Source organism: Fistularia commersonii, chromosome 2 (genome assembly GCF_037954325.1).
Source record: "Fistularia commersonii isolate RoL2024-O1a breed Wild chromosome 2, RoL_Fcom_v1.0, whole genome shotgun sequence".
In the NCBI taxonomy this organism is placed as follows: Eukaryota; Metazoa; Chordata; class Actinopteri; order Syngnathiformes; family Fistulariidae; genus Fistularia; species Fistularia commersonii.
In genome coordinates, this window is record NC_141285.1 from 10,529,839 (window position 1) to 10,548,261 (window position 18,423).

At 42.7% G+C, this 18,423-nt stretch overlaps 2 protein-coding genes across 2 annotated transcripts in view; one reads left to right on the forward strand and one right to left on the reverse strand.

The window, feature by feature from the left end:
* Positions 1 to 2,887, forward strand: part of slx4ip (SLX4 interacting protein) — a 37,028-nt gene extending 34,141 nt beyond the window's left edge. Inside the window, exon 9 of the mRNA XM_086166990.1 lies at positions 1 to 2,887. Coding sequence (XP_086023116.1) covers positions 1 to 748 — 748 coding nt within the window. The 3' untranslated portion in view covers positions 749 to 2,887.
* The window catches only part of jag1b (jagged canonical Notch ligand 1b), a 27,917-nt gene continuing 11,656 nt past the window's right edge, over positions 2,163 to 18,423 (reverse strand). The window contains exons 6-26 of the mRNA XM_086166977.1: positions 16,639 to 16,769; positions 16,435 to 16,554; positions 14,614 to 14,727; positions 14,292 to 14,405; positions 14,091 to 14,204; positions 13,219 to 13,265; positions 12,610 to 12,783; positions 12,063 to 12,213; positions 11,210 to 11,374; positions 10,991 to 11,104; positions 10,748 to 10,861; positions 10,462 to 10,575; positions 9,914 to 10,030; positions 9,265 to 9,292; positions 8,743 to 8,828; positions 8,052 to 8,165; positions 6,933 to 7,042; positions 5,620 to 5,859; positions 4,990 to 5,121; positions 4,649 to 4,790; positions 2,163 to 4,126 (exon numbers count right to left, since the gene is read on the reverse strand). Coding sequence (XP_086023103.1) covers positions 3,651 to 4,126; positions 4,649 to 4,790; positions 4,990 to 5,121; positions 5,620 to 5,859; positions 6,933 to 7,042; positions 8,052 to 8,165; positions 8,743 to 8,828; positions 9,265 to 9,292; positions 9,914 to 10,030; positions 10,462 to 10,575; positions 10,748 to 10,861; positions 10,991 to 11,104; positions 11,210 to 11,374; positions 12,063 to 12,213; positions 12,610 to 12,783; positions 13,219 to 13,265; positions 14,091 to 14,204; positions 14,292 to 14,405; positions 14,614 to 14,727; positions 16,435 to 16,554; positions 16,639 to 16,769 — 2,917 coding nt within the window. The 3' untranslated portion in view covers positions 2,163 to 3,650. The remainder of the gene's footprint in view (positions 4,127 to 4,648; positions 4,791 to 4,989; positions 5,122 to 5,619; positions 5,860 to 6,932; positions 7,043 to 8,051; positions 8,166 to 8,742; positions 8,829 to 9,264; positions 9,293 to 9,913; positions 10,031 to 10,461; positions 10,576 to 10,747; positions 10,862 to 10,990; positions 11,105 to 11,209; positions 11,375 to 12,062; positions 12,214 to 12,609; positions 12,784 to 13,218; positions 13,266 to 14,090; positions 14,205 to 14,291; positions 14,406 to 14,613; positions 14,728 to 16,434; positions 16,555 to 16,638; positions 16,770 to 18,423) is intronic.

Consider the following 18,423-nt stretch of genomic DNA (forward strand, 5'->3'; position numbering starts at 1 on the left):
AGCCAAAAAAGCGAGTGTCCAGCGAGAATTCTGCGGTTCCTGTGAGGGGGAGCAGCAGATAGAAGAAAAGTCCTGTTCGGAAAACCAGAGATGGGAATTCGAAACGGGACAGCCGGAATTTAACCCGCAAGAGTGTGTGTCCGGCTCTGAGAGCGAGGACGTCCCCCGTCTCAGATCTTTAAGTGAAGCCAAAGATCAGATCGGGAAAGCTCAAAACAAGTCTGAGAGTAGAGCTCCGGACAGCGTCAATCCAGATGAAGCCTCAGCAGTTTTCTGCCCATGTGAGTTCAGCCCAGGAACCAGGAATTGCCAGAGGTGTAAGCCACGTGACGCCGAAGACCCTGCCCCGCAGCGGGCCAAAAGGACGTGCCTTGGAAATCCTCCAGCCGCGCTGCAAACTCCCAGCACCGAACACTTCACTCAGACATTCAAGAATGACCCTCTACCATTGCCGCCCCTTCCTCCAGACAAAACCAAGTCAGAGTCCAAGGCTTTCCCAGTCTCTGAGTGTAAGAAAACCACACTGGAAGTAGAGCTGCTTACTCCAGGGAAACGGGCCCAGAGGCTCCCCCTCACAAGCAATAACACAGCACAGACAAACCAAAACAGGCTGGCCACAAGTCTGAGGGGCCTATCTGTCAAACTTGCATCCTCAGGCTCCTCTATTAGTTCCAGATCCACAACTGGAAAGGAGGGGAGTGAATATGTGGCCAGAACCTCTAGATTACGACGACTGAAGAGGTCCTGAGGGGGAGAGACAGGCTACAGTAAAGATGCCTGACGCCACGGAGATAGAGCTGATATTGTGTCAAGCTACATGTTTACCCCCGTTCAGTCTCCTCAGATGATTTGCATTTGTACACGCATCACGTTTTACTACAATATCCATTCTCTTCACACAGACACACACGCCGAACACATAATTGGTACATGAGCGTTTGAGTTACACTTTGTCAAATACTTGAAACAGACTTAGCCTCCACCCATAAGTAGTGGTGGTCAAGAGAGGCTCGCAAATGAAAGTCAAGAACCTTTAATTGGAGTTTAGATTTGGTTTTGTGTTAAAGATCGGGGATTTCAGACAGGCAGGAGCCATGAAGTACGTCATGGTTTTCAGTATGAAATACTGGCTCCTACGTGTCTGAAAACTGTCCAGTTTCACTGCTCGAGCTCTGGGGTGATTGATTGCTGTTTCCAGATTCATTTCATCACCTCTTTTTCAGATATGAACATTCTTTGTCAGATTGAACTCATAAATTGCTTGGCAGGCACCTTAAATAGAAGTTGAATTTGCATGTAACATCAAGACTGAACTCTGAACTTCTGTCAAGTTTTTGTACATAAGCAGTATCAAAATGTTGTTTTATTAAGGAAAAACAGGTTAAAACAACTTCTGTTCACACCCTGACACTATTTGGATCCAGAGTATGTGCTCGGGCACTCACTTTCGGAGTGTTTCTCTCACCCCATTCAAAACCTTCGGTGGCCGTCTTGATGAAATGTAACCCCATTGTGTGTTTTTTGAAGTTTTAGTTTTTTATTTTACTAGAATGACATTTTATGATAAATAAACATGTTTATACCAGGAAAAATACTTTGTCTTTGTGGGTATGCAAATAGACTGATAATGTTCAGGAAGCAACCAGCATGAAATTTAATATGGTCCCAGCAGGCTTATAGCACTTTGACAGTCAAAGTCTATCCAACAGTGATGTTACTAATAAGGCAGTGGTGGCTTCTCTGGTCCCATTCTCCCTCAGAATTAGCCATTGCAATCTGAGACAAGTCACTGGCAGAAGCAAAATCTTATCTGGGATGTAAGAATGTGGTGGTTTAGGGAGGGAAAAAAAAAAAAAGTTTAACTCATGTTTTTCTCAAGAGGTGGTGATCTCTGACATTGGCTTAATCTCTACAAATTCCAAAGACTAGTACATGTAGATTAGTTGAACTCCACAAAAGCTTCTTAGGCCAGATAGTCAATGACTTTAGACTTTAGTAAACTAACTAGCAGGGACAACACCACACCATCTCAGTAGGAAGATGGCTTGTTACAACATGCAGTATCCAGCTAAACAGGAATTTCAGTTCCTACACCAAATGTTCGAGATGCATTTCAGAATGCTCTGACATTTTCTCAAAACATTACACAAACTGACTCTCTAGAACAAAGACAACTTTAATTCTCTTTTCATACAAAATATTTAATAAATATGACTTTCAAAAATATATTGCCAGATCAACACAATTCTCAAGTTCATAACAAGTCAAAAATAGGACACCTATGCCATGATCTCAAAGATACCCTTTGCCATGATCTCAAAGGGTTAACAAATGAGATAAAACATGTTTGTCTTTAAGAGCCTCATCTTTAAAAGAAATGTGCACAGAAATAAAGTAGACTTGCAGAGCAAGGCAGTGTATATAATATTAGATCTACAGTGTTCCCATTGCCAGTCTTCTGTTCAAGTACTCATTGTCTAGCTAATATGCTGACAGAAGCAAATGGGAATTCTGGGGTGCCATACTGATGTGACTTGGCTTGCAAGTTGTTGCATTTCAACAGCTTTTGGAAAAATGTAAAAATGTCAATGGGTTAGAGTAAAGCTGCTAAAGGGTTCTGTTCCCTGTATTAATCCATTGGTGGCAAGCAATATGTCTGCCACCATGTCCATCCCTCTGAGCAGCTGTGATCTTCTGATCTGATCTTTCAAATTCACTTGCTTTTAGTGAAGGTCCTTGCAACAAATTGGGAAATTTGAAATGTGTTGGGGGGTGAGGGGGGGGTTGACTTTCAGGCCAGAAGTGCCTATTCTTTGTCTTCTTTGAAATCCTGAAATTTGGCTTTGGAGAAAAAAAAAAAAAAAAAAAAATTGAAAGAAATGGTAAGCCTCCACAGCTATCAAAACCTTCAAACTAGACAGAACATATAAATAAAAAGGAATGATATCTTTAGGCTCTTGATTATTAAATTAATAAATCAAATATACACAATGATTAATAAAAAAAAAAATGTACATATCTACATGTTCTAAATCAACACATAAATTCTTCATATTGGCAGCAACTGCTGACATTGAACCAAACTTGTCCGCTTCTCCTCCTCCCCCTCCTTCTCCTCCCTCCCGCCCTCCCCCCAAAAATAAAAATAAATAATAAAGTTGATCTGTTTCTTATTTTGACAGTTGCTAAAGTACAAAGCTGAAAAAGGCACTTTCTCCAAACGGAACTAGAAAGAACTCAAAACGCATACTAAAAATAATTAGCTCTAGTGCTGAACACGTCGGGTAATTTTAGTCATTGTACAACAATTACACCAGGAGCCCATTCCATGTGTCCAATAAAAAAAAAAAAAAAAGAAAAAAAAAAAAGAAGGGGGGGAGGGGGTGAAATGCTGAGGCAAAAACTTCTGCAACTAGTTCTACAGTGAAATGTATATCAGTGCCTTGTGTTTCCAGCCAACCAAAGCAACTGTCACTGCCAGTGTAAGCCAGCTTGTCAAAACTTAAATTAACATGGGGAATATCTGAAAATACTGCAGGGTCACGACTGACATGACAGTTTCCTAACTACACATGCCAAAGCTCCCCTGTTTCACCCACCACCAGGGTATGAAGGCATTAGGCTTGGTTGCACAGCAACACAGCTGTCTGCTATACTATGTAGTCCATCCTGTTTATGCTGTTTGCCGTCTCCAAGTCTCTGTTGTCCTGTTTATTAGTCCAATTTGGATGTTTGGATGTAGAGTTGGGGCTGGAGATGGGCGTCTTCTCGTCCCTCTCCACCAGTGTGTATGCTGGCTGTTTGGCAAAGTGGCCCTTCTGTAAGTGCCTTTCCTTGTTGTCCTCATCCCCCTCGGGATGATTTGTCCTTATTTTGGCAATGAGGGAATTCTTGTTTTCGTAGTCTTTAATGGCCACCGTCAGGCCCACGTGCTTCTCTATGGGATTCTTGATCTGATTCAGCTGTTCTCGCACATTATTGGTGGTGTTGTCCTCGGAGATGGTTGCCGATGTGCCATTGTGGTTGGTTTGTTTCCGCCGCCGACGCATACACCACAACAAGATGCAGATGAGTAGAAGGACCCAGATAACAATGAAGATGGAGCTGAGGAGGGGCACCAGGTACTCTGAAGAAATAAAAAAAAAAAAAAAGCACAGGGTAAATAAAAAAGCCAAAAGGTATAATTCAATCTCCTCTCCGCTAAAAAGACGGTCCCAAAAAACAATGGCCTTTAGGAAACTTGCAAATTACTATACTTTTACAATTGCAACCCGACCTGAAGCCTCCCATTTGGCGGTGGCCACAGTCTGCTGTCACAGTGGTGATGAATGGTGGACACATGCAGGAGTATTAGTACAAGTCCAGGCAGTCACAGTTGAGCAAATCTAACACCAAAGGGCCAAGCAGCTCTCTCCTCTTTCCATCCAAATCCTGGCTTGACTCTTTTTACACTCAACTGAAACTGCCTTGAGTTGGCAAACCTTGTCATGTCACTTGTGTAGGAGGATTTGGAAATATTTGGGGGTGTAGTCATTTTCTGGGCATAGTGCTATCTCATTCCAACTTTGCAAAAAAAAAAAAAAAAAAAAAAACAATCCTTTTTTCATGCAGGTCTAGAAAACCTCACAATACTTGAAGTGGGTCTCACCATTTTTGCTTTGACTTGGCACGCGGACCTCCACGATAGAGGAGAGTATGGTGTTGTTCCCGTTGCGTTTGCTAACCAGGTCGATTATCCGCTCGGTGATTTCCTTGATGGGATTCCGATCTGGCCGATGGTCATCAGTTGACTACAGGTGTGAAGAGAGAGGTTTGAATCAGTAGGATTAGGTTTGAAGTCTATCTCATCCCGCCATCAACTGATGATACACTGCAACCTACATCACATACTGCAGCCACTGAATCAAAGAATTTTCTGAGCATGCATTAAGAGAGGCAAGCAAGGGGGGTGTCAGACTTAGATCACTTTTGGGGTGGGAAGGTCCTTACAATGCAGACATGGATCTCGTTGCTGGCCGAGAACGAGGGGTCACAGGTTATGGACACAGAATGTTCCAAGGAGAAATTCTTCACAACGTACAAGCCTCTCAGCTGCTTACACACATTCTCCACAGTTAAATCCTAGACACAGGGGGGACAAAATTAAGCTCATGTAAATGCAAATAGAAAACGGTGCAAATCGAAAAGAGTGACGGGAGAGCCGGGCCTGCATTTGGCAGTAGGTTCAGTGAGCGATCTGGTTGAGGTCCTCCTCATTTAGATTAAAGACCAATGACTCATGCTTGTCACTATCTGCTGTCATGCTTATTAGGCAACTGGCAAATGATGAGCTCATGTGGTGACAGAGTTGCCAGTGGTCCTGTGTTGCTTAAATCCACATGATCCTGAAACTAATCTCGCTGTGCGGTCAGGTTGGAGGAGGACTGGCTTGAGTCAAAGCCCTAAATGCCCGATTCTCAGGAGCATCGAATCTTGGAAGGAGTTAACAAGATGAAGACAAAGGGGAGAGAAAAAGTTGCGTACATATCTGCCCAGAATAACTGCGGAGGAAAAGTTGATTGGAAAAAAAAATCTGTAAATAAACTTAAAACCCCCAAATTCAATGTCTTTATGACTCACCGAGGTCAAGTTGTCTTTGTTGAATTTGAATGTGATGTTGGCGCAGCTATTGTCCTGGTAACCGGAGCTTGGGTGGCATTTGGCAATGGGTGGGGGAGGGTTAGAGCGCCAGCACTCTCCATAGCCAAGACAAGACTTCTTGAAACAGTGACCCTCCCTGATAGGAATACAGGTCTGGCCCGGAGGACACCCGCCTCGACCTTTTGCACCAAGGTGGCATGTCATAGGACCGCACCACATCTAGGAGAGAGTAGAGTAAGTGAATATGGGAAAATTTAGGAGACCTGTAATTACAAAGAACCATATCAGAAATGTTGGTAAAATACTGAGGTGGAGGCTGACATCAGCATTCTGGTATTTTTTTTTTTTTTGCTTTAAGACAATGTTTCTTGGGATTCATTCGACCATCATTACGCTTCAAGAGAAAAAGTTGTGTGTATCGTGCCCCCACATCACATTAAGTTTCCTGCATTAACAAGAGCTTGTTATCAGTTGTTGAAATGACTGTTTACGCATCTCAGATATCGATTACCTACAAATTAGAAGAGATATTTTACCTGAATTTAATTGAATATTTAAAAATGTTCAATTTCAAAAGATTTTCCTTTAACTGATGGGTATTTGTTTTACTGAACAAAAAAACAACTGAAGCGTGCTCCTCTGATTTATATCAACTATTAGACATCATGTTGTAATTGAAGGAATTCAATTGGTCGCAGTCTTCACTTACAAATGATTTATATATTTCTTAAATCTTCCAGTAAGATTGTACCTGTGCAGAGCCTCAAAGGAATCCTTAAAAACACAGAGCTCTCTTATAAAGTTTTACTGAGACAAATTCTGCAACTTCCCAAATAAGTAAAACTGTCATTAAAAAAAACAAAACAAACAAACAAACACAAAAACACGCACGCACGCACGCACGCACGCACACAAGCACGCATGCCAACTTCAACTTTAGTCAGTACCTGGTTATGAATGGACGAATGGACACCATTTACGCAGTATATTATCACACAGTGACTATATTGTATCAACAAACCTCACAACCAGTGAGAGTGCAAGAGAAACGCTGTGGCATGTAATCCAATTACAAACAGTGCCACTGTGTTTCTATTCAAAACAACCTGCAATATCTTTCAACAGAATTTGATACGCCCTAGTCATCTCCATCTCAATGATGTTTTGGCACCCAAACGCCGATGCTTTCCAGTCTAAACAGTCACTAGCAGAAGTTCTGAGCTTTTAAGTCACACCCACTCCCAGTAATGAAGACTAAAAGGTTGAATACACATGAATTGCATGATAAATACCTTTGTACATACAACTTTTCCGTTGCAACAGTGACAAGTGTTGCAGTCTTCGTCCCACTTGACCCCATCAAGAACAACGTGTCCATTGATGGAGCAGGGCTTTCTTGTCACTGTGTTAAAACAGAAGCCATTGCATTAGCTATTAAACAGTGTGATTGTAATGCTACTGCTCTGATCATTAAATGTGGTACAGTGGGATTAAAGAGAACAAACTTAAGATGCTTTTATTTTTTCATTCTTAGTTGAATAGTATGTAATTACAGAGTGAGCCATATTTAATTTGTCAATTAATTAATACTGACAAAGCAACCCACTTGTGATGTAATTAATCAGCTAGCTTACAAATTTAAGGGGATTTATTAAGCTACTACAAAAAGGGGGGGCGAGGGATGTCAAGCGGGATCGTGGTCATCCAGTACTCAGAGGTGAACTGGTTTTATCCCCCCAAAAAGTTATTATTTACCACTAATTTACAGAATACTGATTAGAAGGTGAATTTCGATCAATCCTGAAAGGATTTCTCCATGTCATTGACCATGGACAATTTGGTTAGTACTGCTCACCCCTATAAAACTGGTTTTATTTGAAATGATCTAGACCTGGTGCACCTGCCAGATACAGATATCTGCCTTTTCCTCAAATGCATTATTCTATGGTGAAGGGCAGGAGACAAAAAAAAAAATAATAATAATTTAAAAAGGTTCAACTTTCAGCACTTTTCAGATATCCCACCTCAGTGCTCAAGATAATCCACAGACCTTATACGTTAGACCCGGTTATAACCAGTCTGGGGGTATAATTTGGTCAACTGAAAATATTTCCAAATGAAGACAAAAATGAATGCTGCAAATTTTCTCACACGATAGAATCATGATTTCTGAAATCTAATTTGACCAATATCATCTAATTCGAGAGCTGGTAGATACCATGATGGCCAGAATATCACTAAAATTAAGCCAATTACAAAAACATGATCGAGATGCACTGTAGGCAAGAGGACGGATGGTTTTTTCTTTGTTTATGTTGTGTACTAGAAAGGCTACAGAAATGCATAAATAAAAAGAAGATGTAATTCAAACCTATACTGTTAATTTTCAGTAAGATCATCATGTCAAGTACCTTCTTGGCAATGGGGTCCCGTCCTGTCTGGTGGGCACAAGCAGCGATATCCATTGATCTCATCGATACAAGTCGAGCCAAAAGCACATGGAGTTGACTGGCACTCGTTAATATCTATATCAAAGGGGAAGTGAAAGGTAAGTTATTGCTCAAATCAGACAGCAAACTGATAACGGGTTAATCAGCCTGCACAACAATCTTGTTATGTAGATACATTCCCTGAGGGGAATATGCCATTTTAGAAATGCATACAAAAACAGTTACTACTACTACTACTACAAATAATGATGAATAAAGCATGCTTTAAATCAGGACTGGACAGTTTTACCTCATTCAGCAATAATAAAGCAGCATCATTAGCAGGTATGTAGGAGCTAAAGGCTGGACTTAATAGAACAAAGGGTTTGCAATGGGAAAGAATGTGGCCATCTGAAAGCCTTTAAGAGGGAAAACAATCTGTGTAATCAGTGTCAGAGAGCATGGCTGATTAGCTATTGGCCCGCTAAGCTAGTTTCCCCGAGGGACAGCAGCAAGGCCTGGTGGAGTGACACCGAAATGGCTCGGCCTGGCCTGCAGCCCAATGCACAGATAATTGGTTGGCTAGACCTCGCTTTTGGAGCAGCTGGGATGGTCTCGTAGTCCAGGCCTGCGCTAACTGATGGCTCAAACTGGGGGCAGGGTTAATACTCACTGATCCGACAGTCTGGACCTGCAAAGCCTGGGGCACACTCGCACCGGTACCAGTTGTCCCCATCGACACAGGTTCCACTATTGTAGCTGCAAACAAAAGATAGTTTTAGAGTGTATCCTGGGATTCCACAAGTCTTCTAAAAGACCGATCTGTAACTGCAGTCTTTACATCATACCATATGAAGCTGCAATTTTTCCCCCGACAGCAGCTGAGAGCAAGCATTTCTTACAGGCAATTTCAGCAACCTTTTTTTTTTTTTTTTTTTTTTTATAAATGGGCCAAGAATGCATGGGTTTTGGGAGTGAGCTCTAGTGGTGTGTGTGGTTAAACAGAGTTACGCCTGGGAGTTCACAAAGAGTGGGTTAGTTGATTGCATCTCAGGAATGACAGGGAAGGGTGTATGCCAGGTTCTCAGCACTGAGACGGTGAGAGAAAAAGCCTGCAGGTGAGAAACTACGAAACAGGAGGAACACCCTGTTTACATCAATCCTAAACTACAGGAAACATTTGGCTTCCACTTACCAAGGGTGGGGACTGCAGTCGTTGGTGTCTGGAAGAGAAACAGAGAAGAGGCGGGTGACGGAAAGCAATGAGTGTTTTTCTTCTGATGTATGAACGCTCGACGCTCATAACAGCAAAGAACACGTCTGAGCATGTGCAGAGGCGTCTTGGGTCAGTCAGACCCAGACTCTGCCGCCTGTTTATTCTGACTACTCTCAACTATCAAAATGAATACCAGTCCCCTCCCACCACCACCATCAATTCCACACCCAAATTTCCACCCGTTTCTCCCTCCCTTTCCAAAGTTGGGGAATTTATGTTTTGGAGTACATGCACTCGGGGCAGGGGGATCACAGGCGCAGAGCGGGGCTGTAGAACAAGCAGACATGTCACTGTTTGGACAGGAATGCAACTGGAGGGGAGAGAGGGGTGTGTTGGACAAGGGGAAGAAACATCTGTCTCCACTTTCCTGTGTTTGAGCCCCTTTCTCATTCTATCTCCCTTCATAACTGGAAGCAGCCAGGCAGAGAATTAGAAAAATGGGTAAAGATCAAACAAAGTGATATTTAATCTGATGCCCGACTATACATTTGAACAAGGTAAAAAGAGGTTCGTCATCATCAAATGGTTCCTAATATCCCACCCGCCACTCCACAGAAGAAACACTCACTCTGGGTGCACGTGGGACCCTCCCAGCCTTCTTTGCAGACACAGGTAAAGGAATCTCCTGTTACCACACAGGTGCCTCCATTCTCACATGGGTTTGGGAGACAACTCGAATTCTTGGCTGAAAAAAAAACGGACAAAAAAAAAAAAAAAGCAGCAGATTTAAAAAAAACATTCAGTAAAGAAAACACTGAATGTTTTGTCCATGAGTCTCCACTATTCAAAAACATGGTACAGTCATATCAACACTCTTATTTGGCTAATTTCGGTCCGGTTTCCATTTCTGGGGGATTCTGCATTACGCAAGTGAACTGTCAGTGCAATCAGGGAATTCAAGCAGCTATCTGTCAGCACTCAAAGCAGAGAGAGAAAGGGGTGAGGGAGAAGGGAAGAGAAGGAGTGTTGACAGACTAAAGGGATAAAAACTGTTTGTGGGCCCTGCAGATCTGACAGATCTGCTTAATATCGGAGACCAGACCAAGCTCTCCCACAAGGCAAGCGTCATCGTGTGTCTGAATATATGAAACGGTAAGCCGAATCACAGTGACTCACCTATGTTACAGGTCGTCCCCTCCCATCCTGGGGAGCACTTGCACTGGAATGTGTTACCCTCGTCATAACAGGTGCCTCCATTGTTACAAGTGGCTTCATCGCATTGGCTCTCACCTGAAGCAAGCATTTAAATATTAGGGTTCTTTAACTCCCTGACCTATGTCTTAATAAACACAAACTGTATAGAAGATTCGATAATTATACATAGCCATAAGCAAATACCATGAGCTTGCACAGACACTGCATGGGTGTGTGTGTGTGTGTGTGTGTGGAGGGGGGCTCTTACGGGAGTGGCATGTCTTTCCCTTCCAGCCATTCTTGCATTCGCAAAAGAAATCAGTCACCAGGTCTCGACACGTCCCTCCATTATGACAGGGGTTGGTTCTGCAGTCATCAATGTCTGGTGAGAATATCAGACAGTTTGATGTGTGGCATACTAATACTCATCACAAAAACTATTATGTTGAAATGTGTTGATCTACTCATGCTCGGCCTGTTTCGAAGTCAAAAGACAACAGCTTGCGCTTACTGATTTCGCAGTGGTCTCCCTCCCAGCCATCGCCACAGATGCACTGGTACACGCTGACTTTGTCGATGCAGGTGCCTCCGTTGTGGCAGGGGTTGCTTTCACAGTCATTGATATCTATGCAAAAGCAAGCAAAAAGCAGATAAATAATACATGATGGAATGGCATCTTCTTTTTTTTGGAAATCGCCATTTCCTATGTATGCGTGTAAAGTGTTCTTACTCTCATGGCAGTATGTGCCTCTGAAACCCTCCTGGCACTCGCAGCTAAACTGGCCTCCTGCTTGGCTCCGACAGCGCCCGTGAGGTCCACATACGTTTGATGAAATGTAACGCTCTCCTCCTGGTGTACTGTTGGACGCCACAGCGACTGTGCAGCTGTCAATCACTATAGAAATGCAGAGCATGGACACTCACTGTCAACCATAAACAGCTAATGCAACATGTTTGAACACCGTTCGAACAGTATCACTGAAATTATTTAGAGAAACAGAACAAAACAAATGACAGGAGAAAGAGCAATAAGCTGTTATGCTTTCATAAGCAATTTAGAGTGATCCTGTGCACTCCGCACCAAAATCCTTTCCCCCTGTCTGATTAGGTTAGGAGAGTGAGTGGAATTTGCTCGCCCGTAATCACTTAATTCTTGCCAAGAGCAGAAAGAATCTCACCGTCTGGTATCTGACTCCGTGGTTGGTCTGCTCACTCAATTACACACACTCACAAAAGTGCACACTCATTGAGGGGGAAAAGAAGAGGTAGCCCACCAAGTCATAACTAGAAACACACACACACACACACACACACCTCTATCAACCTTCTGCCAGATTTTCAGGGAACTCAGAGGAGGGAGAATCAACGGAAAAGCTTTGCTGAGATGGAGGGAGGGGTGGAGTTGTCCAAGAGAGAAAATTGGCCGAGTAGCTTCAGCTCAAAACTACACAGTTATTGCCCTCATGGAGGTAATGTATTCAATCAAACATAAACGGTCCTGGTCATGATCACTTATAACACTACGCAGAACTTTCAGAAGCTTTCTGGAAATCAAATAGGTAGGTTGGTCTTATTGCACGTACCTTTGCAGGTGGTAGTGCGGCAGTGATCTTTGAGGTGTGAGCAATTTTTTCCTTCATAGTCCTCTGGACAAGAGCAGAAGTAGTCTGTGGCTAGGTTGAAGCATGCCGCCTCATTCTGACATGGGTTGGGTGAGCAGTAATCGATATCCAGCTAGGGCAGAAAGGTATTGAATAGAAAACCGGTGAACCTGATAGCTGACATAGTTTCTGCTACACTAAACAGAGCAAAACCCACAGCATCCTCCCTACAGGCTGTGCCAGGAAACAACACGCACAGCACTTGGAGGAAGGGGAAAAACAAGACAGAGACATAGGAGCCGTCCTCTGAGTCTGGGCTTCAGCATTAAGGAATGTATCCTGCTGTAGCCAGGAGCAGCTTCAACAAAGCATTCCCTTTTAAAAGGGACTGTGGAACAACAGCAATTTTAGAGGGTGGAGCAGGAAAACTTTACAACGAACCAAAGATACAGCAAAGCTGGCTGAATGGGGGCAGGGAGGCAAACGCTTTCTGTTGGGATATGAAAGCAGGGAGGATGTCGTGTCTCACCTGGCAAAGATTTCCTGAGAAGCCAGCCAGACATAGGCACTGAAAGCCGTTCACCTCATCCTGACAGCGCCCGCCGTTAAGACATGGTGAACTTGAGCACTCGTCGATGTCCCTCTCACAGTGCTCACCGGCAAATCCAGGGGGGCACATGCACCGATAGCCATTGACCAGGTCCTGAGAGCGACACAGGATCGGGCGTTAATAGATGAATTACTTTGGAAGAATGAGAACCTCAGAGTAAGACAGAATGAAGAGTGAGATGGACAACGAGCTCAGAGTATCATTATCACTCCTCTGCAATTATCTCAACACCATTTTCCTGGCTAAGGCTGAACACTGTAATGTTTATAGTAATTTAATCTTGTGTGGTCAAGTAGCATGTCTCCCACCCTTAGCCACCCATCTAAATGCAGTCCACTAAGATTTGATTTTAATTGAACAGCTTTGGTTGAGTTGGAGGGAACAATTCACAGTGACAATTTAGAAAAGATGCTTGTGTAAATGTTTCTGGGTTTGAGTAAAAAAAAAAAAAAATCACTATGACAATATAAACTTTGCAAAATCCACAAATGGCAACAGAAATCAGGATGGTTTTGGTGAATGACATACCTTGCAAGTTCCCCCATTATGGCATTGGTCCCTGCAGTCGTTTATATCTGCACGCAAAAAAACAAAACCAGGGATTAACTGAGAAACATAACTACAAAGGCTCTTTGAAATTGAGAATTAATAATATTGTAGAAGCATGAGGGTAATGCAAATGTTGGACAAAGTAGCTGCAGAGTCAGTGCGGCAGTGTGTTGAGCAATCTTGCCTTCTGTCATGTCAAACTAGACTTTGGATTGTTGTGCGCCACCTTTAAACCACCATAATCTTGGCCACATGCAAGGACTAATAATTATTCAGCAGATTCATTTTACGCTGTAGGGAAAATCTGCACTTGTCTGACTTATTGCTTCATATTTTAGTATTGTAGTTTGTAATTGCGTTTATCTAGGAGTGCGGCTTAAAAAAAATGATGCACCTAATTTATGGATTTTTTGGGGGGCTGGCGAGCGTCATGCTGGCAAAACATTTAGCCTCATCGGTGACAACGAAAGAAAGGTCGAGGAAGTGTGTGACGAAGTAATTCTGAGGCTGTTCAATTTCGAAGCCAACGACTAATGGTTTTAAGATGAAAAAAAACAAACATCTTCAGTAGATATTCATGGATGTTATCGCTATCTATTAATTAAAAGTTGGAAAAAAAAAAAAAAGGTTTCTGTAGAACATTTTTCTGTGTAAAAAATCTCATGTTACAACATGGACACCTGCGGGTAATGGACAATCGGGGCCTACATATGCACACATTTATTTTAAGCCAGTGCAGCTTATATTCAGGTGCGCTAAATATTTGATAGTCATTACAGTACTGAGAAGGTGTAAAAAAAAGGAAGGAATATGCTCTTTTCAACATTTGTAGAGGACGGTTTCCAACTTACTGATGTCACAGTTCTGTCCTGTCCAACCAGGGATACACTCGCAGAAGTATCCGCCAATCAGATTGCGGCATGAGTTGGCATTGACACAAGGCTTGCTATCGCATTCGTTGGCATCTACAGCAAGAAACATGCAGGAGTGAATTAAAATTGGCACGTGCGGTTGATAGCCTTAAGGTGAAAGTTGAAGGCTGGATAGCTCACCGATCAAACATGTCTTCCCCGTCCACTGTGAAGGACAATGACATTTGAAGCCATTGACCAGATCCTGACAGGTTCCTCCATGATTGCAGGGGTTTGGAGAGCAGTCATCAATATCTATTAAAAGACCATATTTGTTTTTCATTCAATAAGGATAATTTATATCTTTTCTGTCAAAGCTGGTATATCTTGTGTTGCTTCCCTGATTTGTGAAAAATTGCTCCAAACAGATTCTCTATAGGGAGTCTTTTAGAGTTACTGTACTGCAAGATGATTTTTGTGAGGGCAGTGAAATACAATGGCTGCAGATGGAGCACAATCTTACTGAGAGAACAGGAGGGGCCAGTCCAGCCTGGTGAGCAATGACATTCATATCCTTGACTGGTTTCTGAACAGCTCCCACCATTAGAGCATGGATTGGATAGACAGGCATGTTCGGCTGGAAAGAAAAGGGCAATTTTGAAAACCGTTTTGAAACCGCTTATCTCAAAAGGTGAATGCAACTTCACTTGTAAATGAATGCTGTACATCTCACAGGAATCCCACCTGGTACAAACTTTGCCTCATTGCTTAAAATTCATATTTTGACTCAACTTCAACAATGCAAAAACAACGTAAAGTCGAATTTGCATTTCTTCAACCCATGGCAACCCAAATCTTTGGGACAACACACCCTGAGGTTGACTCTTTCCCTCGCCTAACGCTAACCTCCTTCCTCTCCAGCCCCCAAAAGTCTGCTAAAATCCCTCCATCTCATTCTCATTACCACTCCATCCACTCGAAAGACACCACCAGGAAATCATTGGTCATGCGAAGTTGACCTGACCAACATACCGTGACTTCCCTACGACTACCCGCCATTCTCTCGCTGAGAGGTGGCACAAGATGAGTGGCAGTAGCATGAGGGGTGGGGGGGGGAAAGTGGTTGCTCAAGCGCTGTATTTATTCCTTTATGGGTGAGTTAAGGATGAGTGATTACCGAATGAATGATTCACTTAAAGAATGACTACGGACATGAAAGTCATCTCTGGACACGTCTTGGTATGCCAATGTGCGAGGGGTTGCAGTGCTGCACCCAGGGGCCTCACTGCTACATAAGGGTTGACGTATCCCCTCATCTGCAGACCTCTTGTTACAAAGGGCACCGTTTCCTGACATCTCTGCAGTTAAGCTGTCAGCACCCTGCAAGCCTCAGATTTAATGAGGAAAAAAACATCATCTCCATGGTAAGTGTTCACAGCAGCTGAACATCAGCACCACACTGATCTGTCTCGGGGGACCTGAGACAGCAAGGGATGGCTGCCCCCTGAACATCACACTGTTGATTACCTGACTTGGGGGGCACTCATGCAGGAGTGGAAACAGATTATTGCCGAGTTACCACCTACTCTGATTACAAACTCAAGGCACCTCTGACCTTACGTCTGGCACTCAACAAGCCAAACACTTTCTAACCTATTACAACTAAATGAAAAAAAAAAAACAAAAAAACTTCGAAGCCACTTCAGATAAAATCTGGTATTTTAAAAGGTATCAAACATTTACACCAGATAACCCGATTTCATAAAATTGAGGATAATTAGTACTATTCATCAACTTTGCCATTAAAATTAAAAAAAAAAACAAAAAAAAAACACATCTGTGTGAAAATAAGTCATAATGTATCAAAATGTAATTACCAGACTCAACTATTTTGATTACCACAGACCATGTCTTATCAAATACTAACCATGTATCTCAAGATTCCATGGTTTCGCTTCTCAATTCATATACTGGATGGTGGATGCCGCCTGTTTTACAATAAATCCCAGTCACACTGTTCAGTGAGCTATAGGTTTGCTGACAGAAGTTGAGTTTTTTGCCATTAAAAATCTGACTGTAGACTGCTCCTCAATAATATTACTAATTTGAATGAGTTGAGTATAAATTTGGCAAAGTGAATGTGCAATTGATTGAGAAATGCATATTCACAAACTACATCTCACCACTCCATCTCCAAGTTAACCAGTTAAAATCAGTATTTAACATCTTTGGAACGGCTTCTCCAGAGTCATGTTACGGTTTTCCATTGGGTTGACAAACACTTCATCATGAGTAGTAACTATCATGTCATTTCAGCATTCTGGCAGGCAACAACTTCCCTCACCTCTCTCGCAGTTGGCTCCGGAATAGCCGTCCGCACATGTGCATTGGTACTTATCAGGCCCTGTATTGATACATGTCCCTCCATTCTGACATGGCTGGTGAGTGCCACAGTAGTTCAGGTCTGAGAAAAGATGGTATACTGGGTTTTAGTTTGTTCAGACACAGTACAGTTTGCTCAGACAACTGAAATAAGGAGAAAATTCACCTTTATCACAAAGATGACCGCCCCAGTTGGTATCACACAGGCACTGCCAGGGCTCTACACAGGTGCCATGTACACAGCCAGGGTGGGGAATACACTTGTCACAGTACTGGCCCTGCCAGCCATAAAGGCATCTGCAAGGCACGCACACACACACACACACACACACACACACACACAGAGCGAAGCGATGAGTCTCAGGATTAAAAACCCCTCGACCTCACTCTCGACACAGTGACACACGCAGGACATTTGAACATAAAGTCAAATCATCCCTTTGGTATCGAAAAGCTAATAATATGATGTTTTTATCCCAGATTCCTCCAGAAACACCAATAATTTGAATTGAATGAACTGCACATTAGAATATAAAGCCCTTAATTGTACAAATGAAACAAAAGAAAGAGGCAATAATCCTGCCCCAACAATTGGCCAGCATGTTAAAAGACCACAAATGAATCTTAAGTAGCCGGGGTGTTTATGCAATGGCTGTTAAATAACACTTGTGGATGGGAGAAATAAATTTTACTCAAATCGGGAGGGTGGAATAAAAAAAAAAAAAAAAAATGCATGGCTAATATTAGCATATCACCAGACGCTCTCGAAAAAAATAAAAATAGAAAAAAGACTGCATCTATGGCTTGGCAGTGGCAATGAGCAGCCATTCACCAGGCTGTTACAGTGTTGATCATCCTGTTTCCTATGAGTCAGGCTTTAGCCCCTGAGCTGAGGAAGGGAACTCTCCTTCTTGCTGACCATTGAGATGTCCCGCTTCGTAATTACGCTGATAATGCTGCCCTTTTCCTCCCGGGCTCCGTAATAACAACTACAATCCAACCTGACTGATAAAGTCTGCTCTTAAAAGGTGGCTAAGTGGTCATACACTTGCTGTTCTGGAGTCCTAGTGACAGGAAACAGAGCATCCCCTCTAGGGGAACCACACTCTGATTAGGCCCAAGAAACGGACGGACTATAAAAATAAACGTGGTGGTTAAGTAAACCCCAGTCTGTGATTAAAGAGGCTATTCTTGAAAGTGTACTAATCCTCTCAATGAGTGGTGAGTGTTCCCCAGCAGGTTCCTTAATCATTTATACATATTATGCAGTTAAGATATCCTGGGAATGAAACATAGTGAGAAGCACAGACTGAATTTAAACATGATGGACCTTGAATCATTACAATGTCACAGTACACTTAATGCTTTTCTCCATTCCGGCAACCTTTCTTGCTTGTATACTGTTATGTCTCTATTAGTTGCAAGAAAGCTGAGGCCATTATTTAAATTCAGGCTTAGAAAAAAAAAACGAGTGTCATCAGCTGTGGCCGTCAGAGTAATTGTATTTATCTTGTGTAACAATTTGCTACAACTCAATGATGGGAAACTACTCCAGCAGCAGTAAAGTAGGTTAGGAGTATTTGTTGGCAGGGTGCATATTAAACAAGAGTTAAACCCCGAGCTTCAAGTACACCTGTGCCTCGTCCTGCCTGGGGCCACACAAGCAAAAGCTTGGGAAAAACAACCAAACCACAGCAGAAAATGAACAACGCTGATTATCCATTTGCTTGATTTATGGCCAAAACAGACAACTAAGAATATGACTGATGCCTGAACTCTGGAAGAGTCAGACAGAGAAGGGCCTCCTCCAGGATGAGGCTGAGATCATACTGTTACTGCACACAATGCACCAGCGCCGATAACCATCTTCACTTGACTTTTCCTCTGGCTGTGTGCATACACATTAGTAACACAAACAACACGCTTTAAGGACCATCCGAATTTTACAAAC